The sequence below is a fragment of the Myxocyprinus asiaticus genome, chromosome 44 (assembly GCF_019703515.2).
Source record: "Myxocyprinus asiaticus isolate MX2 ecotype Aquarium Trade chromosome 44, UBuf_Myxa_2, whole genome shotgun sequence".
In the NCBI taxonomy this organism is placed as follows: domain Eukaryota; kingdom Metazoa; phylum Chordata; class Actinopteri; order Cypriniformes; family Catostomidae; genus Myxocyprinus; species Myxocyprinus asiaticus.
This window is the reverse complement of record NC_059387.1, coordinates 33,442,595-33,467,429: the sequence shown is the minus strand read 5'-3', so window position 1 is coordinate 33,467,429 and position 24,835 is coordinate 33,442,595. Positions and strand designations below refer to the sequence as shown.

At 39.6% G+C, this 24,835-nt stretch overlaps 1 protein-coding gene across 5 annotated transcripts in view; it reads left to right on the top strand.

The window, feature by feature from the left end:
• The window catches only part of LOC127434579 (trichohyalin-like), a 69,175-nt gene that overhangs the window by 12,439 nt on the left and 31,901 nt on the right, over positions 1–24,835 (top strand). For 4 of the 5 annotated variants that reach the window (XR_007896062.1, XM_051687398.1, XM_051687401.1 and 1 more), the window contains exons 3-7: positions 922–987; positions 17,231–17,382; positions 18,276–18,360; positions 22,156–22,209; positions 22,742–22,937. Coding sequence is in view for 4 of the 5 variants with exons in the window: in XM_051687398.1 (XP_051543358.1) it covers positions 922–987; positions 17,231–17,382; positions 18,276–18,360; positions 22,156–22,209; positions 22,742–22,937 (553 nt within the window). In the remaining variant the exon portion in view is untranslated. The remainder of the gene's footprint in view (positions 1–921; positions 988–17,230; positions 17,383–18,275; positions 18,361–22,155; positions 22,210–22,741; positions 22,938–24,835) is intronic. The other variant, XM_051687400.1, reaches the window with a different exon arrangement.

Genomic DNA, 24,835 nt, shown 5'->3' with positions numbered 1-24,835 from the left:
GTTTCCCAGCATGCATTGCATGGCACTCGAAATGGAGATTAAATGTTCAAATTTAGTGTTATATAAAGTGTCTTTGCGCAAGATTAACCTAAAGGGGGAGACTTATTTGTGTTTAATGTTTTACTGTGTTATTTTGGAGAATTTCTGTTGTGTTGGCGTTTTAGGGGTTACCGTTATGGTGAATAGTGGAGCTTGAGCTTGGTTTAAGGACAGGTACATATTTAGTATGCAGATATTGCATTACTCATTGAGCAGTTGCTATGCTAAAGCATGGTGCAACCGATTAGCATGCATTCAGTATGCTAACACACAGTCTTAGCTTGTTCTTGCTAGTTACAGTAGATGTGCTCTACTTTAAGTATGCAAGTTGAGACTTAATGGTAATTTTAAGTTCAGCTGAATGCCATCAAAATGTATGAGTTAGCTCACTCAATATTTCAAGTTAAGGGCAATTAACGTGTGTACAACATTAAAATCAGGAAGTTAACTTAAACTTGTTTGTTTATTAACTTAAGAAATTTGATGTAACTGATTACCTCAAATTTTTTGAGTTCTGCTTACTTATTCGGGTTTACAGTAAACTATTGAAAGCGCAACTCGAGACACCAGCATTCCTTTCTTTTGTGCTGCAACTAGCTTTCGGTCTAAAATCAGCCAAGCAGGCACGGTTACTTGCCAATGCCAATAATCTTAAACTGACGAACATCAGCCATATAATTAGCTTGGCGGAGTTGCACTTTATATAAGCTAATTACACCGTATAAAGCTGTCAGACATCACCATGCTCTGACAGATCGCTGCGTCTGTCTTTAGCAGTACTGGATGCTTTTCGGAGTTTTGTATGTGATAGAGGGGCAGATGCTGATGTCACTAGATTTCAAGATCTGGAGCTCATTGCAGTGTTGATTTCCTCTTTTGCAGAAATGGCAAAGACGCTTTTTCCTCCTGTACGAGCATGGACTGCTGCGTTATGCGCTGGATGACATGGTGAGTGTTTATGCTTTGTCTTTGGAAGTATGTGTGCTGCCATGTTCTGTATGCAGTCTGTATAATGTGTTATTTTGTGAATTGTGTTTGGCTCAGTGTGTTCTGCTTCTTTGCATTTGCTTCTTGTCTTTCATCTCTGTCTCTGCGAGAGGACGGAACAGAGTGATAGATGGATAATGAGCAGCGTAAAGGATAAAAAGCTGTTTGGCTTCATTTGCCTTCATTCGTGCTTGTGATTGTTATTAAGTGCCATTTCAGCCCACACGAGTTTTTGCACATGTTTGTTTACACAAACATTTCTATGAGATTGTGTGTGTGTGTGTGTGTGATTGAATTGCATGATGCAGCAAGCCAGGCAAGGTTCGACCCACCTCCTGATCTGTGTGCGTACAGTATGTGGGCGGGTGTAGCAGTGCTATATCCGTAAAGCTACCCACTATCCATCTGTGCCCGCTTCCCTCCCACACTCAGAACAGGGACAAAATGTGTACACATCTGTCTTTCTGCAGTTGTGCATGCAGAGTGCAGAAAGAGAGAGAGCGAGAAGTACAAATGAGAATTGTATTTAACAAGGGAGGGGTACGCATTGCTCAAACATGAATGATTTATTTGCATGTATTTTTTCTGATAAGATCCAGTTGTGAGGTTTAAGGAAAAATATTTCTGTCTTATCGTTTAAAGAAAATTGTAGAGCTTTTCTAGAAAGTTGTATCATGGTTTGTGTGTGTGAGTGTGTCGCAAGCCGAATTTAATTGATATCAACGATTCAATTTTCACTACGTAAAATGCTTATTCTTGATATCAGGAATGTAGCTGCTACTAGTGGAAATGGCAATTCTTTACATCACTAATTACATTGTTAATTCTTGACATCAAATATGGAATTTCATCTAGTGAAAACTGTAATTCTGGATATCTGTAACTGCAAAATGCAGATATGCAAACATAATTTCTTACTACAGTAGTTGAAATTCCAGTTTCACAAATCATGCATTTCTTACTAGTAAAAATTATCATTTTTGATATCCATAATTACATGGTGCAAATGTCCATTTCTGACATCAACAACTGAATTACAACTAGTGAAAATGTTCATTTGTTTATATCTGTAAATGTAGTTCAACATGTTAGATTTGGTATTTCATAGATCTGGAAATGGATTTCAGATATCAATAAATTGGAGGGTAATTAAAGATATCTATAAAGGATTTTTTACTAGGTACAATCTCATTACAGATATCAGAAATAAACACTGGACTAGTGAAAACTAAATTACTGATATAAAAAAAATGAGCATTTTTAATAGTTGCAATTCAGTTGTTGATAACAAATGGACATTCGTTAAACTGCGTTTTTAATAGGAGTGGATGGCAGGTAATTGTGAAATTTTACTAGTAAAAATGATATTAAAAATGACTGCTTGAGATTAAGAATGTGTCTTTCTGCGAGTGATGACATCATTTTTATATAAAGAATTAATGTTTTACTAGTGCAGATGTAATTAGTGATGTCAAGAATTGGCATTTCTGGGGGTCTGGGACTATCACCCCTGAAGTGGCAAGATCGAATCCAGGGCGTGCTGAGTGACTCCAGCCAGGTCTCCTAAGCAACCAAATTGGCCCGGTTGCTAGGGAGGGTAGAGTCACATGGGGTAACCTCCTCGTGGTCGCTATAATGTGGTTCTCGCTCTCGGTGGGGTGCGTGGTGAGTTGTGCGTGGATGCCGCGGAGAATAGCATGAAGCCTCCACACGCACTATGTCGCCGTGGTAATGCGCTCAACAAGCCACGTGATAAGATGCGTTGATTGACGGTCTCAAACGCGGAGGCAACTGAGATTCGTCCTCCACCACCCGGTTTGAGTCACTACGCCACCACGAGGACTTAGAGTGCATTGGGAATTGGGCAATACAAATTGGGGAGAAAAAAAGAGAATTGCCATTTCCATTAGTAGTAATTATATTCCTGATATCAAGCATTAGCATTTTAACTAGTGAAAATTATCAAATGTCAATTCGTCTTACCATATGTGTGTGTAAATGTCTTTTTTGGAAAAATGAATCAACAGGGAGGCCTAAGCCATGAACTAAACAAACCTGTTCTGAGATTAATTATAACATTGCAAACTTTGAGGAAAAACAGTATTTAAAATTTTGTACAAGAAGACAAAGGTGCAAGACGTCAGGGGCGCCTGCTCCCCCGTGAGAATTTTATTTAATTTTTTTGCAAAAAACAACACCAAAGCATTCAATTCTGGTGACTTTGAGATAAACATTTGTTTTATTTTCTCGAGTATGAGAAGCATTCATGTAACTATTGGCTAAAAGCATTTCTTCCAGTAACCGTTCAGAACAAACGTGCTCGTGCCAATAAAGCAAAATGCACGGGGGCCTGGGTAGCTCAGTGGTAAAAGATGCTGGCTACCACCCCTGGAGTTCGCTAGTTCGAATCCCAGGGCGTGCTGAGTGACTCCAGCCAGGTCTCCTAAGCAACCAAATTGGCCCGGTTGCTAGGGAGGGTAGAGTCACATGGGGTAACCTCCTCGTGGTCGCTATAATGTGGTTTGTTCTCGGTGGGGCGCATGGTGAATTGAGCGTGGTTGCCGCAGTGGATGGCGTGAAGCCTCCACACGCGCTATGTCTCCGTGGCAACGCGCTCAACAAGCCACGTGATAAGATGCGCGGGTTGACTGTCTCAGACGCGGAGGCAACTGGGATTCGTCCTCCGCCACCCGGACTGAGGCGAATCACTATGCGACCACGAGGACTTAGAGTGCATTGGGAATTGGGCATTCCAAATTGGGAGAAAAAGGGGAAAAATCCCCCCCCCCCCCCCCCCCAAAAAAGCAAAACGCACCACAACGAATAGAGCAGCTGAAGAAGCTTTTTTAACTTGACACAGCGTCTAAAAATGCAGCGCTCCCGTGAGACATGCTAAAAACACAGTGAAACTTGACGCAGTTGTCAAAAGATATCCATCTAGCAAATGTTTACATGGAAAACGATTGAAAAACAGCGCGAGCGGACGCAAAAACACGTTTAGTTGAACAGCCCCTTGTTCACATGACACAGCACTAGCTGTAGTTTCTCAAAGTTACCTCTCAAAAAGACAAACTTTTGTTTCGGTTGACTGTAGGTAAATTTCCACTGTGTTCGTAATTAACCCGATACTGTTTTACTGTGTGAGAAACCGCTCACAAATCGATTTAGACCATTTTGCAAGCCCGTTTGGCCAATTCACTGAAAAGAATCAACTCGAAATAATTATTCATTCGCAAATTGGGCATTGTTAGTTCTTTTAAACAGCCAACAGAAATACGGGACACACTTCATGATTGGTGAAATATTATGAGAGTAAATATTTCTCATGTCAGTCGGTGCGCTCATAGTACGCACAGTGCATACGGCCGTACAGCTGCAGGCGCCATTGCAAGACGTGTTTTAAATGTTATTTAGGCAATTAAGTTAACTATTCATCTCATGTATCATTGTAGTGCAGAATGAAGAATTAGGCAGTCAAACATGACATTTTCTAAATTAAGTTGAAATCACGCCTTATGATAGGTCTGTCTTGAAAGATGATCGTTAAAAATCGATTTCTTTATGGGATTTTTGCCTTTGTATCCCAACTGTTGCACTCTTGTGTAACTGTTAACTTCATATTAAACCAAATGGTAACACTTTAGAATAAGGTTGTAGATTCAGTTTATAGCAGTGCAGGAAACACTGGTTTTTTCCCCAGACACACACAGTGACACACTTGAAAACGTCTCTAATGCAGATGGTTTTGACAGAATGTGTTGTGTGTGTTGTTGGCTGCAGCTGGGTTTTCATTGTATTGGTCCTATCAGAAGCAGGTGCTGAAGTACCAAAATCACCTCATGAGAGGTGAAGATGTCTGATGTTGACTGGACGCTCTCTCGGAGTGTGTAGAGAGTGCGAGAACACTTTCTGAGCATCACCCAGTGTTTATAGCTACACCTTATGTGTTTTTATAATGACTGCTCAAACCCTACAATGTAGAAGAATCCATGTATCATTCGTTCATTTCATATTCAATTTGGAATTAAAAATCGGAAAAACAAAAAACGACTTATTTGTCTACAAAACCAATATTAAAAAAACAAATAACGACTTGTTTTTCATAATTTCGATTTAACACTCAAGTTAAAAATTGGAAAAATAGCCACGGGACGGTCCGTGTACTTTTGCGTCCATTCCTTTTTTCTTTTTTTAACCCAAAAATGAGAAACGAAAAATGCGGTGTCTTCTTTATTGGTTTTAACACTGATGAATAGAATAAGTAGATACAATCTCATTTCCTGTTGACCATTTCATTTTCTATTGTGGCGGAATGATCCGCCACTCTGGCTCGTCATCGTCGCCCCGCCTCTTAGGGCCGCCCTTCAGCCAGGCTCACGACGGGAGTTGGGCGGGAGAGCGAGAAGAGGTGCATAAATAATAAGCCTCGTTTGGTCAGCGGTGAATGAAGCACACCTGGTGGGGATAATGCTTCATCACCGCTGTCTTTAAAACGCAGTGCGCACCAATTCTGGCAAACTGGCATCCTTGCACGCCCAGGACCAGAGCTGGGAGGGATCGGATGAGTGGATGCGCTGCCGGACCTGTTCTTTAGACCCACGGATGCTGTAATGAGTCGCCGGGGGTGAACTGCTCACGTTGCCGCCGACGGGCTAGATGCCGGGCCACCTTCCCTTCACGCTTGCCGCGGGCCTGGGAAGACAGGCCGCCAGTGAGGCCGCCAGTGACGCCGCCCCATGCGCCGTGGACTTTGGAGGGGAGCGTGAGCGGCCGACTGACCCAGCCCGTGCCTGGGCTTTCCTATGAACACTACCCCACCCCTTTCTCGGAGCCCCGTTCACCGCGAGGATGCCAGATTCCCCCTTTATTATGAACAATATTCCCCCTTGGACACTTTACTACCCCTTTTGGACATTTTTACGTTTATTATTGTTTCCAATAAATGCCTCTCCGAGGCTTGACACCATACCCACTGTGTCTGTCTTTTGCTCCCCCTGCCACACTATTTAAAAAGGAATAAAGAGAAAGGGGGAAATGGCTCAATTTTCATTTTCTTCCTTTGTTTAAAAAAATTTATTTACGGCTTGAATATTTGATATGCACATGTGAAATGCCCCTTTCATCTGATTGGTCAACTTGCCCCGTCGTCTGTAGCCTACTGCTTTAATCCCATCAGCTAGAATTAGAGTTGGGATCGTGCTGTAAATTTGTATCAATTTTCATTAAATATTGTCCCGAACCACCACTAACTGTAAACTATGCATGCCATATGTATTTGAATATTGCTGCTGGGCACATCATGGTGTTGTTGCCTCTAATGGACGACGCATGAGAGATCGCAATCCACATCACCTGGCCATATGCTGACTGGGAGTTGGTCTATTATATATTATTTTTATTTTTATTAACATTGTATGATTTTGTAGTACCTGTGTATTCGTGTCCCATTGATAAATGTAATGTTCTGTTGCTTTGGATAAAAGTGAATGCTAAATTAATGTTTAGGCATCATGAACATGAATTGGAGTGGACATAAAATTCGAATAGCTAAGATTCGGACACAAGGTGTCCCGACTGTAAGAAACTTCCACTCACTATTAAACACAGGCGGTGTCCAATCACTCATTCAGTTGACATGCAAGTTAAACATAAAACATTAAAAGTACACTTTTACATTCCAAATGTTGTAGTAGGTACCAGTTAAAAGACTGAGCTACAACAAGTGAGATTTTTACAGTAAGTCCAATAAAGAGTACAGTATTAGATTATTTTCAAAACAACTAAAATTCACCAAAATGTTATTTCACATTCCAAAGGTTGTAGTAAGTTCCCAGTAGATAGACTGACTGACAACGGGTGAGATAATGAGTACAGTATTCTGTTATTTTAGGATAAACATCATAACAATTCCTGAAAATGTTGTTTTCACATTCCAGAGATTATAGCAACTTCCCAGTGGATAGACTGACTAACTGTAAAAATCTCACCTGTAGTCAGTCTGTCTACTGGGAAGTTACTATAACCTCTGGAATGTGAAAACAACATTTTCAGGAATTGTTATGATGTCACTGTGTAACAAATTTTTTTTTCTTCTTTTTTTCTCTGGGTAGTAAGTGTTACTTCCTAATTGCTTATGCCTCAAAAGTATAGAAAATGGCTATTATTCCCCACAAGCTTTGCTTTTGTGACCAGGACAGTGATATTTTGAAATGTACCTATTTCCAATGAGAAAACGGGCGAATTTGTGTCTTTTCGTTCACATAAAGTCAGAAAAAAACAACATATGAATCCAAATGAACATGTATTTATACTGAAGTAATATTGAAAGCCGTGCTGGTCCATAATGGTAACAAGTACCCGTCTCTTCCCCTGGCTCACTCGGTGCACCTCAAAGAGGATTACAACAGCATCAAGACCTTGCTGGACGCCTTGAAGTATGATGAGTATGGCTGGGAGGTCATAGGAGACTTCAAAATGGTGGCATTCCTGATGGGTCTCCAAGGCGGTTTTACCAAGTTTCCCTGCTATCTTTGCCTTTGGGACAGCAGGGACACCAAGGTGCACTACCACAGGCGGGACTGGCCACAGCGGGCCGAGTTCAATATGGGGAGGAACAACGTCAAGTGGGTGCCACTGTTGGACCCCCGGAAGGTGCTGATCAAATTGGGCCTTATGAAACAATTTGTCAGAGCTCTAGATAAGGAGTCGGCAGCCTTCAAGTACCTTCAAGACTTCTTCCCTAAGCTGTCTGAGGCAAAGGTCAAAGCCGGTGTCTTCGTCGGACCACAGATAAAGAAGGATTTTGGATTCATATGTTGTTTTTTTCAGACTTTATGTGAACGAAAAGACACAAATTCGCCCATTTTCTCATTGGACATAGGTAAATTTCAAAATATCACTGTCCTGGTCACAAAAGCAAAGTTTTTGGGGAATAATAGCCATTTTCTATACTTTTGAGGCATAAGCAATTAGGAAGTAACACTTACTACCCAGGAACAAAAATGGTTACATTAATTAATAATCTCACCTGTAGTAAGTCAGTCTGTGCACTGGGAGCTTACTGTAACCTTTAGGATGTGAAAATAATGTTTTTGTTAATTTTAGTGATTTTTTTTTTTCATAATATAAGTGAAAACTGTACATTCATATGCACAGCCATCACTCTGTCGATCTACTAAAACCAGTGAAAATGTTTTTTTTTTTAGATAGAACATGCAAGTTAATAGTCAAATAAATGACTACTCTGTTGCCAGTGATGTTTTAGTTTTCAGACGGTCCCTTACGCACCATAGGCGAATATCCAACGAATTTCAAACCTAAAACTAACTTTACCCCCGCAGTTAAACGTAAGCCTGTGTTTTTACAATGTAAGCATATGCTTCAATAGTCTTATGAATGTATGTTTTATTTAAAACCATGCCTTTTCAAACAGGAGCAATGTCAGAGACTGCAGGTTTATGTGTAGGGCTGTCTGATAAATCTGGCTGATGAGAGAGAGAGCTCGGCTGCAATAAACGTGGCAAGTTTTGGAGAATAAATGGTAAAGAATTTAATATTAACTGAGATGAATTTATCTAAACAATTAAACAGCAGAGAACTTTTTATTCTGTCTCACAGCATTGAGGAAGACGATGGTGCAGGTTGACCAATCAGAAGAAAGGGGCGTTTCAGGCCACACCCATATGTGCAAATCAAATATTCAAGCCGTATATTAGTGAAATCAAATAGTCAAAACGCACAGTGTCCCGGGGCTATTTTTCCAATTTCCTATTTTTAACTTGAGAATTAAATCGAAATTATGAAAAACAAGTCATTATTTGTTTTTACGATTTTGAATTCCTAATTGAATATGAAATGAACAAATGATACATGGACTTTGAAGGCAAAATAGTGGGGTGAATTTCACAAAGCCTGTCAAGAACATATGCGGGTCATATTTAACCACAAAATCATAAGAAAAATTACGTAAATATGTTTTGGGCAAAGACATTGAAGTCGGTTTTAAGGACCAATAATATAATTTTTAATGTAGCAAATTTTCCCCAAACAATCTTATTGTGGGAAAGAATCTCGTTACTGTTAAGTGACAAACAATGATATCTTATTTATAAATTATTCTTATTTATTTAAAATTATTTACACACCATGGCGGTACTTGTACTGCCCTTAATTTATGATTTAAATTTTTATTTTTTTATTTTAACAAAGATTTCTTTTACATTTAATTTTAATCTAATGAGAATCACTGTTGAGAATAATAATGGAAATTAAAAAAACAAACTCAAAAGTAAAATGTCTTGACACATTTTCCGTAATGAAAATGTCTTAAATGTCTTTTTAATTAATTAAAGATTTATTTTCATGAACATAATGTCACAATGCAAAAAATCACATCTAAAAATGTAAGATTTATGCATTTCAGTTTCATAACAAAATTCCATAAAATTTATTGTTTTTTTATTTATTTATTTTTTATTTTTATTTTTTATAAATATAAAAGATTTTTTATAACTTTGCAAATTTATTAAAAAGAAAAAACTGAAATATCACATTTGCATGAGTATTCAGATCCTTTGCTATGACGCTTGAAATTTAGCTCGGGTGCATCCCATTTCTCTGGATCATCTTTGAGATGTTTCTACACTTTAATTGGGGTGCATCTGTGGCAAATTTAATTGATTGGATATGATTTGGAAAGGCACAAACCTGTCTAAATAAGGTCTCACAGCTGTAAATGCATATCAGAGCAAAAACCAAGCCATGAGGTCAAATGAACTGCCCGCAGACCTCAGAGACAGGATTGTGTCGAGGCACAGATCTGGGGAAGGCTACAAAAACATTTCGGTTGCATTGAAGGTTCCCAAGAGCACAGTGGCCTCCATAATTCTGTTGTTTGGAACAACCAGGACTCTTCCTAGAGCTGGCCGACCGGCCAAACCGAGCAATCGGGGGAGAAGGGCCTTGGTAAGAGAGGTGACCAAGAACCCGACGGTCACTCTGGTTGAGCTCCAGAGATCATGTGTGGAGATGGGAGATACTTGCAGAAGGAGAATCATCACTGCAACACTCCACCGATCTGGACTTTATGACAGAGTGGCCAGACGGAAGCCTCTCCTCAGTGCAAGACACATAAAAAAGCACCTAAAGTACTCTCAGACTGTGAGAAACAAGATTCTCTGGTCTGATGAAACGAAGATTGAACTGTTTGCCAAGCGTCATGTCTGGAGGAAACAAAGCACCGCTCATCACCTGCGCAGTACCATCCCAACGGTGAAGCATGGTGGTGGGAGCATCATGCCGTGGGGGGGTTTTCAGCGGCAGGGACTGGGGGACTGGTCAGGGTTGAAGGAAATCTGAACGCAGCAAAATGGAGAGATATCCTTAAAGGTGCAGTATATAACAATTTTCATGTAATATTTGCCTTTTTTTGCCAATGTATGAACGGCTTGTAACGCAACTTAAAAAATGAGCCCTTCCTGGACATCCTAGTTTGCCTATTGGGTCGGTTTTGCCTGGAATATCCAAAGGATGTGACGTTTATGCGCGCTCCCGGGAGCCTTGAGAGCCTTGCCTCAGTAATAGCTTCTCTTCCGCTATTCAACAGCGTCAACAGACAGTCTGCAACACTAGGTAACGTTATCTTAGAGATGGAATCTAGCAAACAGCCGGCATAACACCGACTCCTACACAAACTAAGAGTAAGCCAAAAAATTTTTTAGATAACTTGATCTTGCCTGCTAACACTGACGAATTGCAAGCTACCTTGCTTCGTAACTGTCAAATAATTTCAACGATCTTCTCTTTATACTAAAAGTCAGGTATACAGGATACATTTAAGCAAATACACTGGTTTCTTGATCGTAGTACAACGTATGACATACAAAACATGCAATAGTGCAACATAACAGTGCAGTGCAACAGTAAACTGTCTGGTATAGTTCGGTAGTATGTAGCTATATGTGTGTATCAGTATGCTATGTTAGCTGATAAGTAGTTTTAGTTTAGTCTCAAAGTTTGTAACTATGTAATTTTAATTATGCTACCTCATCTGTCAGCATGATGCCAGCGAATCACGTTCAGTCTCTTTGTACGTTACGTCATTGTTTTGGCCGATGCTCGCTCGCACATGCCCCTATGGAGTGTGTGAACGAGCACGAGCAACCGCAACAGGTAGCTGGCTGCAGTTCACTTAACGGCCACAGGTGTCATTAATAACAAGGGTTTCTGAATATTACATACTGCGCCTTTAATGAAAACCTGGTCCAGAGTGCTCAGGACCTCAGACTGGGTCGAAGGTTCACTTTCCAAAAGGACAATGACCCTGTACACACAGCCAAGACAATGCAAGATTGGCTTTGGGACAACTCTGTGAATGTCCTTGAGTGGCCCAGCCAGAGTCCGGGCTTGAACCCAATCGAACATCTCTGGAGAGACCTGAAAATGGCTGTGCACCGACGCTCCCCATCCAGCCTGACAGAGTTTGAGATGATCTGCAGAGAAGAATGGCAGATAATCCCCAAATCCAGGTGTGCAAAACTTGTCACATCATACCCAAAAAGACTTGAGGCTGTAATCGCTGCCAAAGGTGCTTCAACTAAGGACTGAGTTAAGGGTCTGAATACTAATGTCAATGTGATATTTCAATGTGAAAGTTATCAAAAATCTGGTTTTTGCTTTGTCATTGTGGTAGTATTATGGTACAGATTATATGTGTAGATTGATGTGATTTTATTATTATTTTATTTTTTTTAAGCATTTTAGCATAAGGCTGCAACATAACAAAATGTGAAAAAAAATGAAGGGGTATGGATACCCTCTGAATGCACTGTTTATATGTCTCAAAAATGCCGTCTAGGTAGGCAGCTCACTAGATTTTAAAATGTAGCCATAGTTTAATTTGATAGAAAGAAATTTAGTTTCATAATTTAGTTTGTTTGTAATTTATTTCCCTACACTAGATTCCCACATTGATGCTTAAGACCATTATTTTCATTTTGCATTTTCTCGTTCTTCTCGCTCCCTCCTCTGCTGTCCGCCCCCATTGAACTTCATCCACTGGAAAGAGAGAAAGTGCGAGAGAGAATGAGAGAAGTGTAGGAGGAAAGAACAGGATGAGAGAACGATTAGAGGACAAGCCTGTGCGCTATTTTCAGAGCAAGTGTGTATGAATGCATTTGTGATTTAGAGGGCTAGTTATTGAACATACACATGCTGTACAACGACCTCAATGTCCCCAATCCACCAACATCTACACTCCAAATGGGCCCCTGCTGCTGACCTGTGAGCAAGGGTTAATGCTGTGGGCATCAGACTCTGGCAACGGTGCATTTGCCGAACACCGATTCAGCAGTCTCTTTGTGTCCTGTGAAACGCTCAGTCAGTCGGGCAGAGTTCCCAGAGGCACCTCTCTGTGAACAGAACGAGGTGCAGAGCAGGAGGAAAGTTTTAACACAATATATTTACAATATTTCCAGTACATTTGCATTTTACTTTTTGTAGTTTGTGACCCATCTACAGTATGTAATTATGTTCTGTTAAAACTAAAATTGGTGGTGGAAATTAGGAAAAACCTTTGCCAAAATTGCAGTTATCAAAAAAAAATTTTTTTTTTTTTTTGGTCCAGCCCTGTTCATTGCACAGCCTTAGTGCTTTACAGAGTAAAACAAAACAAAATTTTTTCCCCCTTTTTCTCCCAATTTGGAATGCCCAATTCCCAATTTTTTTTTAAAGTCCTTGTGGTCGTGTAGTGATTCGCCTCGGTCCGGGTGGCGGAGGACGAATCCCAGTTGCCTCCGCGTCTGAGACCGTCAACCCGCGCATCTTATCACGTGGCTTGTTGAGTGCGTTGCCACGGAAACATAGCATGTGTGGAGGCTTCACGCCATCCACCGCGGCAACCATGCTCAACTCACCACGCGCCCCACCGAGAACAAACCACATTATAGTGACCACGAGGAGGTTACCCCATGTGGCTCTACCCTCCCTAGCAACCGGGCCAATTTGGTTGCTTAGGAGACCTGGCTGGAGTCACTCAGCACACCCTGGGATTCGAACTAACGAACTCCAGGGGTGGTAGCCAGCGTATTTTACCACTGAGCTACCCAGGCCCCCTACCAAACAAATTTTTAAACAATTTTGTTGTTGTTGTAAAGCCCGCTATACACTGTAGGATTTTTACAGTCCTTTAAGATTGTTATTTGTCAGACTGTACGATATGAACGCATTGAGATCGCCATAGCACACTGTGTGACATTATATCAGACTGTACGATACACATCGGTGGTCCCGATCAGTGAACGTGATCGTTAATATAATAGAAGTATATAGATCGTTAATAATGAATAGAAGCGAAACGCCGAGATTCGCCCGGAGGAGCGATTTATTTTTCTTTCTGAAAGTCAGAGCATCAGCATTCCCGTTGCTCCAATACCACTCCATCACCTGTCAAATAGGTCTTTAATAAGACGTCCTGATCACAAATACACAACATTACAGATGTTGAGAATGAACGCCAGTGGGGGAGGTAGCGTACGGTAATAATGAGCTACCACAAGCAAAGATTCATTGTGGATCCATTGTGGCCCGAAAAATGACAAAGTTCTGCGTTCACATAGGGAAAACAAAAAAGGTGTGTTATAGTACGTCTTTCTCCTCTTTTAGATTAGTAACCTATAGGAAATTCGTGTAGGCTAATAATATATCGTGCTTGAAAATTCCCTATGGATAATGCACAAAAATGACAGATTTCTATAACTGCATCCAGTTGTTTCTGCTGATTTGGATTAAAACGTCCCATAAATACTTAACAATATAAATTGTTTTAATTTTGTAATTTTTTTAATGTAAATGGAGTGATGTGAATTTTAACTAGAAGTTTACAGAAGCTTAAGGTACATTTATTAAAAGTAAAATAGTCATTAAAATAAAGTGGTAAAGCAAATGCATGATAAATGTAAAGAAAAAAAAAGAAAAAAACGTGTTATGAAAATGCAATTATTTATTTATTTTCGTTTTGTAAGCCCTGTATTTAATTCGGGGAATAATGCTTTCATATTGCTGAAGTGTTACACTTTTCACAAATGTTGCTATGGTGCAGACGCAGAGCAGGTTTATTTCCAAGGAGCTCATTGGGGTTTCTCCGAAAACAGTGAATTGGGGTGCGAGAGAGGAGTGGACTATCTCATCTGGCTGTCGTAATAGAAGTGACACTATATGAACACAATGCAAACTTTCTGACACTGCCAGAACTTCGTCGGAGGCTAAAGATCATCACAAAGGCTATTAATCGGCCGTCGGGGAGTATGTCACACTAAACATTATAAGACTGCCGAATTTGCCCTACGACGACAGAAATCTAGGATTTGCCTCAGACGGCAGAATCGTGGCCGAAATCGTACAGTGTGCGATTTACACTTTCCCTTGTACATTCATATACATTTTATTTAACCTAAAATATTGATGTTTTTATAAAAAAGAAATCATGAATGTTATTTGTCTGCTACCCATTTATAAGAAGCATAAACTGTGTATTCACTTCTAAATTGCTGTTTTAAATGAATATGCTAATACTGAATGCATTAAGACCAAAAGTTGTGGATAAATTAGTGCAGCGTTAGTTTGTCCTGCTGTAAATAGAGGACAAAAGTCAAAGACAATATTTGAGCTTAAAGAACTCTGATCTGCAAATATGTTTAACAGAACACAACAAAAATGGCTCCTCACAGCTCATTTTGGACATTTTACTACGACTATAAACATACATAAATAACATAAATATGTCCCATAAACATGGAAGATGTTCCTCCTATGAAACTTGAATTTCTCTCTGAAAGCCTTAACATTCTTATCTGCACCTCATCTGTCATCAGTCGCTCATGTCATCAGTGGTTTTGAAACAGACGAGCTCGTTTAACAGCGTCACTGATGATAAACAGAGTAAACAATCAGCTGGAAGGAAGTCCATGCTGAAAATGCAACTTAGGGAAAGAAACTGTTCTGGAAGGCCTGTTCTTTGTGTGTGTGTGTATGTGTGTCAGTCTTACTCGTCCAAATTTCTGATGAGCATGTGTGTGTTGCTTGGTCACTGTTTCTGTGTGTGTCAGTCTTTACTGTTGAAAGAGTAATTCTGTACGTGTGTAAGCATGAATGCTGGCTGCACAACAAAGAAGGAATTTTGTAACTCGTCAAGAACAGAAAATAAATATAGTGAGATGTTGTGAAACATTAAGGAATGACAATCTAGAGAGAAAGACGGAGAGAATGAACCGGTTTGCAGGGTTTGTGAATGTGAGGGGTGTCATGTGCCAACGTTTACACATGCACATTTATCTTGCTATCTAAATGAGGACATACTGTGGCGAAATAAACAGTTGCGCCACTTTTGCACAAAAACCTGGGTCTTATTTACTAAGCACTCACAATCTAGTTTAAGCAGGCGTAAACGGCGCTGTAGTAGCGCTGCATCTTCGAAATTTAAATTAAGTCGTTGTCATTCCTTTCTGCATTAACACGTGTCATTTCTATGTAAATTAGGCTCATTATAGATTTCCAGTTGAGGACATCTTCAAATGTTTTGTCAGATATAGCTTACTTTTGGGGATAATTTTGGCCTTGTACTATAGCTAAGTATGTATACTAGGGATGCAATGCTGACGATATATATTTTTTTTTTTGGCCAATTATCGACCAAATTAAAACATGCATGAACAATGCTGATATGAAAACTGATGGTTTATTTATAATTAATTAGTAGCGCACTTTGCAAAAACTCTGTGAATTTAAATGCACAATCCAGTGATAATAATAAGCACTGAATTTAAAAGGGGTGGCATTCCTAAGAACATGCAATATTAAATTTGTCTTCATTCTCGTTCTCACGTTAATGTGGAAAAACTGCCATGAACAGATGTGTCAGTTGTGAAACTGGCACTTTTCTATAGGTTACATGATGAGGGAAACCATCCAGAATGCTTTAAAACCTGCAGACTCCTGACTTCTGAGACATCGGAATTATATACATTAATGTTGCATGATTGATTAAATTAAGATTGAAATCACAGTGTGGCCTTTTTTTTTTTTTTCTCCCCAATTTGGCATACCCAATTCCCAATGCGCTCTAAGTCCTCGTGGTGGCGTAGTGACTCGCCTCAATCCGGGTAGCGGAGGACGAATCTCAGTTGCCTCCACATCTGAGACCGTCAATCCGTGCATCTTATCACGTGGCTTGTTGAGCGCGTTACCACGGAGACCTAGCATGTGTGGAGACTTCACGCTATTCTCCGCAGCATCCATGCACAACTCACCACGTGCCCCATTGAGAGCGAGAACCACATTATAGCGACCACGAGGAGGTTACCCCATGTGACTCTACCCTCCCTAGCAACCGGGCCAATCGGTTGCTTAGGAAGCCTGTCTGGAGTCACTCAGCACGCCCTGGATTCAAACTCACGACTCCAGGGGTGGTAGTCAGCGTCTTTACTTGCTGAGCTACCCAGGCCCCCTAATTCACAGTGTGGCCTTTAGTGATTACTAAACCTTAAAAGGCTGCATTTTAAAATATAGTCTGCATTCAGCAATTCAGTCAGCGCTGTGTGAGCAAGCGGCGCCCTCTAGTGGTCTGGACGGCATTATTATACTGATTTAATACAGAATGAGGGGTTTTGTTTCTGTGGTTAAAACTTTTTTATTTTTCCATTATGTGATTGATATTTCTGTGGAATTGCCCAACACATACCTAATATAAATTTATTAAAATAACCTTTTTTCTTATGAATCATCATGTTATCATATTTAGATATTTTGTGTATCTTTTAAAATATTTGTATCTTCTGTTTATCATTTATTGTGGCTCTCTTTAAAATTTTGAAATTTTGAAAATTCTCTCATCATTTACTCACCCTTATGCCATCCCAGATGTGTATGACTTTCTTTCTTCTGCTGAACACAAATAAAGGTTTTTAGAAGAATATCTCAGCTCTGTTGGTCCATACAATGCAAGTGAATGGTGACCAGAACATTGACGCTCCAAAAAGCTCATAAAGTTTATTATACTATAACCCCATATTTATGAGGACATTTTCAAAAATTTGGCCCATACAAGTATACATAAACTTAACATTTTATATCAGTGAACAAAATATGAGTGTGCCTCTTAATGTGTTGGTGTGTGTACTAAATCAAGTCTGTGTATCTGTGTGTGTTTCAGGCCAGTACTCTACCACAGGGCACTATAAACCTGAATCAGTGTGTGGACGTTGTGGATGGTGAAAGCCGGACAGGACAGAAACATTCGCTGTGTATCTGCACACCTGACCAAGACCATTACATACGTGCTGAGAGTAAAGAGGTCATACATGGGTAAGTTGCACACAAACAATGTATTTTTAGTTTTATAAACATTGTAATATTAGCAAAGTGAATTGCAATTGGTCTTCTTTTTGTTTTTATTTGCATACTGGATTGTGATTGGTCTTTCTTGCATATTTTTAACTATGCAGAGGTGCGTTTATACTTTATGCACAATCGACAGAAAGCAAGACGCGTCATGACAACGGCAAAGCAGCTCTGATTTACGCAAGACCAAAACCTAAGACATAAACATACCTAAAATTTACCACGTTGTCACTGCCATCACTGCTGTTTCCTTCAGGCAATGCATATCTTTCAGTAAGGAAGTAATGTGAAGAAGTACTCTTTATTTTCCAGTAATAACATTAAAGTTACTTTTCTGCCATTATTGACAATGCATATGCAATTTCAATTAACAATTGTATGTTTAAAAGATAATTTTAACATTCATGAACAAATTGTGTCTTGTTAAAAATTTCAGCTATCTTGCTGTTAAGAACAGTCAGATTAAAAAAAAAATCTAAATACTCAGATTGCTTTGCATTTATAATATGTTACAATAATATGTTAATTATGTCTAGTGGGAAAAACGCTCTCAGCTGCTCTATACAGCACAAGAGATTGTCAAAGCATTTAACACACTAACATGAGCAGTCCATGTACATTGAGCGAAGATTATAAACGGTATTAAAATTAACTGATCTTCAATAAAAGGACAATTTGTGCATATTGTTCATCTGGTACGATTGAAATGGGTTTTAGAAATTAATGCATTAACATTGAGTAATGTGATTACTATTCAGATGGAGTAATTAGTACAGTGATCCTATTACAGTCTAGAAAAAGTAATTAGTAACTGATTCTTTTTTGTGTAAATTCACCAACACCGTTTATGTGTTTAGATGGCAGGAGGCGCTGATGGTGTTTCCTCGAACTAACAAACAGAACCAGAAGAAGAAACGGAAAGTGGAGACACCCACCCCCCAGGTACACACACAGATTCAATGACTTGAAGGATTTTAAAGGGATAATTCAGATCTTTTACATAGAGTGAAAATCAATGGGGAGAGATGCCATTGAGCTACAAAAAGGACAACAAAGCACCATAAAAGTGCCATAAAAAAAGTCTGTCAAATCTTCTAAAGCCATACATTAGCTTTGTGTAAGGAACAGACCAAAATGTAAATCGTTATTCACAGAGAATCTTCCCCTTCGCCAAAGCTCTCAAATCTCATGCTAGTGTACACTGAAACTAGACAGCAGGTTTGATTTCAATGACATAAAACGTCTATGGTTCTCGCATGTCTCGTGACTGATCTCAACATGAGTTATGATAAGTTGCGACCCTGTTTGGGCATTTTCAGAGGTTTTCAGGTGGTAGCTTCAGATAGGAATGTTTTATTATGAAGATAGAGGTGGATTTGGTACCCCATGTCAACCTTTGTGCTCTTTATTTACCATTTATTCTATTCATCTGTTTAAATATAAAATCAATGCATCTGTGTCTCTCTCAACTTTCCAAAATACGTGTTTTTCTGCATGCTTAAGCTTTATTTTGCCCTGAGGCTACAGGTAACACAAATGCACACACCTACACTCAAAAGATTTACCAAATATATCACTTACCAAATTTAGAGAATGGCAACAAATAAAGAGATCTACTCTGAAATCTGAAGGTGTTTCATTGACAGTGTTGCACAGGAAAGCTCATGATAAAGCAGTTTCGTTTGTGGTGCTAAAAAGACTGATATTTACAGTGCTTGCAAAGAAGAACTGTATTAAATTGATCAAATTTTATTTGTATTTTTATTCACAATTTTGGTCCATTCATTCTGTCCGAGCCACTTAACATACAGTTCATTCAAGCTTTTATTCATAGATGATTTCAGCCTAAGGTGTTGCATTTTTTTGCATACTGACTTGTGATTGCACTGCAAAAAAATCATCATCTTAAGGGAATATTCTGGGTTAATTTTAAGGTAAGCTCAATCGACAGCATTTGTGGCTGATGTTGATTACCACAAAAATTAATTTAGACTCTTCCCTCCTTTTCTGTAAAACAAAGAAATCAAAAATCGAGGTTGCAGTGACAGGGTTCCCATGCGTCCTGGAAAACCTGGAATGTGTTTATTAGAAAAATTTTAAAGTGTCCAGGAAAATAATTATATGTTTGATTGTGCCACTGACAATGTTTTTGTACAAGTATTGATATAGTGCAAATGTTTTTCATTCCAACACTGCTGTAGTGTTAACTTCAAAACCTGTTTAGCTGTAAACTTTTGACATCCACAAAGGTCAGAACGCAGGTAAAAAAAAAAAAATTAATTCCCACCCCAAGGTGGAAGCGTGGTGATGCGGCCTTTACACCTCGGTATGTAAATTCGTTTTCAGTAATTAAATGATCGGGGTCTGCTTCTACCGCCATTACCACATGTAGGGCCCTATGATTTCAGGGATGCAGAAAACATGGATGGAATCACTGAATCCAGGCATAAAAATAGCATTAGCTATAAAATGCGGAATGTCATTGAATTTGACATATCTGGGATGAAAATTAATATTTGAATACACAATTAATCTAATTAAAATCTAGATATGTCCAAGTGTGAATATCAAACCACAAAAGGCTGTGATTTAATTAAATAAATAAATCATCTGCTTGTGCTTCATGCTTCAAAATGAATGTGTGAAGCCGTCAGCTCGTACGCTGAAAACACCTCATCATGAGCATCACGTGTGCTCTGGGTGTGTTTATGTGTTTAGTAGATGACAGTGAGCAGAGCGCTCTGAAGCGTGCAGCACATACAGACTATGTATATATTTTAATGACATCATAGCTTTTGGGGTTTTAATAATCACACTGGGCCATGCAGCAAACTGCTTAACTACCGTCAAAAACACACCGAAACGCCAAAATAAAGCTAGATTTAAATGGACATGTGAAATGGAAAAAAGATAATGTTTAATGCAATTCAATAATAATAATGTATTTGTAACAAAGTTCTTCAACTCTCTGAAGGAGGAAGCGGGAGCCGGGTTAACAATCCAAACGTTACACTTTTCAGTGTAACACAATAACGTTGCTTTTCGGCATAACAACAGATCAACACACACACAGCTCCATGTGTCTCTCTCACTGTTGGATTTTCAGCCCAATGCGGAATACACACTTCAACTCGGCTGCGTGCACCTCTCTCCGTCCGAGCCTCCCTCCGTGCATCTCTGGCTGCGGCTTTATCTCTTGCCCGCTAACACCCTAATCGCCCACAGCTGCAAGAGATAATTCTCCCCAGGTGTCCACCACACCCTGCTCGCCACATATCCCCATTGCCCGATTCAGGCCGGGGAGCCATTGGCCTGTCACTTACTCTCCACCCCCCCCCCAACCCCTGTTTCTGGAGAGGAAATGTTGCCCTATCTGCCGACCCACTGCAGGATGGTTTTCCCGCCTCTGTGGAACAGGACAAGGGTTAGGAGAGGAGGAGGGAGAAAAAAAAACTTGCCAGTCCCAGAACACACCGCCAAATGGTCCCCAGCTAGCTGGTCTGCCTCTGCCAGTGACGCCGGGTGATGGCACAGAACCCACTCAGCCGTCCCTTTCAGTAGCCTGCTGAAGAACCGCTCCAGTCCCACCTCAGCCAGCCACGAGGACTCAGTGACTGCGTCTTCCTCCTCCAAATCCTGGGTTTCGGCACCAATGTGGCAGGCCCTCTGCCTTTCTATGGAAGGAGGAAGTGGGGACCGAGTGAACACTCCAACAAACTTTAATTGAAGCACTTTTCAGTGTACATCAACATAAACATATCCGTGCTTTTCAGTACAACAACAAAAACACATTCCACATACAATGGCCTTGCTTTTCAGCAGACACCTTGACACAGACGTGCACACACAGCTCCATGTGTCTCTCTCTCCCATCCGCCGCTGTCTCCTCTCCTTAAGTGCTCCCGCTGCTCCTCACTGGAGTGCAAGACCAGTGTGGCGCACAGGTGGAACTCGTTTACCACTTATCTCCCTGGCCTCGCTCTGCCCAGACGCCGCTCGGCCACGCCCTGCTCGCCACAGTATTAAAGCAATATTTCACATCTGTGATGTTCTGTTGTGCTGCACTTCATCTGACAAAAAAATCTCCAGTGTTGTTTCGTATTGTGCTGTGAGGATTTGGTAGAAAAGCTCTTCATTTGAAAAAAATAATGCAATTTTATGTTGAAAAATTTAATTAGTTCAAAATTATTCTATTTTCATTTGATAACAATTTAAACAAATTATATTGATGAGACACCATTTTGATGAAACCTCCAATAACAACAATTTCAATGACCTCTCGTGTGTTTTTGCTCAAATATTACAACCGCTTGGCACATAAAATGTCCTGGAAAATAGTGCCTTGAAAAGAGTGGGAGTGTGCCTGAGTGAGGCACTTACAATGGAAGTCAATGGGGCCAATTTTTTGAGGGTTTAAAGGTAGAAATGTGAAGCTTATAATTTTATAAAAGCACTTACATTAATTCTTCTGTTAAAACTTGTGTATTATTTGAGCTGTAAAGTTCTTTAAATCATAATATTTAGTCATTTTAGGGTTTTAGGATTTGTTGACATTACATTGTCATGGCAACGATGTGTAAAATTGCATAACTTTACACTGCATTGGTTAGTAAGTGATTTTATCATGCTAAAATCATGTTAACACACACATTGTTTGTCATGTGTCTATACTTTTTAAACCGTGAGTAATTTAATGTTTACGGATGGTTTATTTTGGTCTGACCTGTGTTTTGTCAGGATACTGCTCTGCTAACGGGTCGATGCTCCCAGCAGAACATGAATGGGTGTATCGTAAGTCCAACGAAACCGCCGCAATCTGACCAATCAGAGTGCAACACTGGAACTTGATCGTCATCACACATGTTCTGGTGTTTTGGGGGAATAAACGAAAGACAGGAAGGAGAATAATGTTTTAATTCGTTTAATAATTAAATAATCATGCGCTTCCGCTGGGACGCTGGGTGGCTTATGCAGGCGTGTGTGTGCAGAAATGTGGTGGTGAGTGATTTTTATGATTTAATCAAAAAGGTATTACTGGGTGGTCAGGTGGAAACAGGAAAAACAGCGTTAATCTGTGTGTGTGTGTGTGTGTGTGCGGGGTGTGGTGCTGAGCTTGAGCGTGAATCAGTGTGTGTATAAAATCATGGCACAATAGTTCATTTGTTATCAGCCTGCAAGTTTAGACAGTTACGTTCATGTGTGTATCTGTTTGCACACTCACTCACACACAGGTGGTTTTCACATCAAAAGACTCTTTGTTCTAGCCTGTATAAGGGTTAGTTAAATATTATGCTTTTCTGTACGTGTCTCTCTGTGTTTTCAGGAACCGGGTCCTGCAAAAGTGACCGTCACTAGTACGAGCAGTAGCAACAGCAGTGGTATGGTGTGTCTGCCCAGCACTATAGCTCACGCTGAGAGAGTGCCACCCACCCGAGCCTCTCTATGGCAGGAGGAAACATGGAGTCAAGCTGCTGTACCAACAACCTGTTCGTCTACCAACCTGAGCCAACATTCAGAGGGTACCTGTATTCTAATAACTGTAGTAACTATGGTATTTTAGCAGAAACTAAGGTTACTGTGGTAAACTTTTAAGTGTATAGATTTGCGCTTGGTTGTATCACTTAAAAAAACGTATGTATCAATACTCAACCTTTTGACAATATTCGATAAATGTTCAATATCTCAATATTTATGTATTTGCTCAGAAAGGGCTTCAAAGAGTAACCATCATTTCAGCTAAACTGTTGTTGCTAATACGGATGAGTTTTGTAGGAATTTAACCATTAAAGATCTGCTTCCTTGTAGGCCATGTCCACACTTATCCGTTTAAGTATTGTATTGATTTCGCAACTTTTATGCTTCTCATCCGCACCACAACTGTGTTTTCCTCCACCGAAAATGGACACTTTCAAAAGCGCTCTCCGTAACTGCATACTTGGAAAACGATGACGTTAAGAAACTGAAGATGGATGATTCAGACCTCAGTGGATTAATGTTGCCTTAAAGTTTTTGGTTCCTAAACGGTTTCATTTTTCAACTTTTTGGACTTTCGAGACTTTCAAGACAGTATTTGGATATGAGAAATGCATTTGCTGAGGCCATCATTTCAGATTGTGACCTAGCAGATATGACAAATTTAGAAATAAATTTAAACAGTTCTCATTAAAGGGATAGTTCACCCAAAAATGAAAATTCTCTCATTATTTGCTCGCCCTCTTGCCATCCCAGATGTGCATGACTTTCTTTCTTCACCAGAACACATTTGAAGAAAAATGTAAAAATAGCTCAGCAGGTCCTTAAAATGCAAGTGGATGTTGATCAGACATATGAAGCTCCAAAAAGAACAGATACTCAGCATAAATGTCATCCATACGACTCCAGCGGTTAAATGAACGTCTTCTAAAGCGAGACGATAGCTTTTGGTGTGAAAAAAGATCAATATTTAAGTACTTTTTAATTATAAACATTCCAGTCACCAGTTGTGTACGCATTCACGAGCACGCTGAGTTCACGTGGTCTCACATGTGAGAAATTCGCGTTGGCATGTTACGGACGTAATCTCAAGTTTCTCTCTCGGTTGAGACATCCAGGATAAGCATACAAATGCATCATTTAGAGTAAACAAAAAGATACAAATACAGATCTAAACCAAAACCAACGAAGCTTCTGTACAGCATTCCTCCTACTCGTTTGTAAACAGCGCTGCTCTTCCGGGTGTGTCACACGTACGGCAGTTCTCGCGTGTCTCGTGCCAATGCGATTACTTCACACGTGCATACCGCTGCTGACCGGAAGTGATGATTTAGAGTACTTAAATATTTATCTTTTTTGCACCAAAAGTGATCGGATCGCTATAGAAGACATTGATTTAACCACTGGAGTTGTATGGATGACGTTTATGCTGACTGTCTGTGATTTTCGGAGCTTCAAATGTCTGATCACCATCCACTTGCATTTTAAGGACCTGCTGAGCTGAGATATTTTTCTATTTTTCTTCAAATGTGTTCTGGTGAAGAAAGAAAGTCACACACATCTGGGATGGCATGAGGTGATTAAATGATGAGAGAATTTTCATTTTTGGGTGAACTATACATTTTAACTTTAAATAGGCATAAATGCAATTAATTGTTCCTAACTATATTAAATAAAAATTCTGAACAAACAAAAATGTGATGGCATATTTCATTCATTAATTCTTATATACATTTCCACTGATTACAACAAAACTCGTAATTTTTAACTACTCATTATTTAATCATTTTCATTTATACGAACAGAATATACAATACATAAAAAACTGCAATATTTATCTACATATTTTGGTAACATTTTACTACTTTAAAGTGTTAGCAAAATATGTAGATAAATATTGCAGTTTTTTTATGTATTGTATATTCTGTTCGTATAAATGAAATGT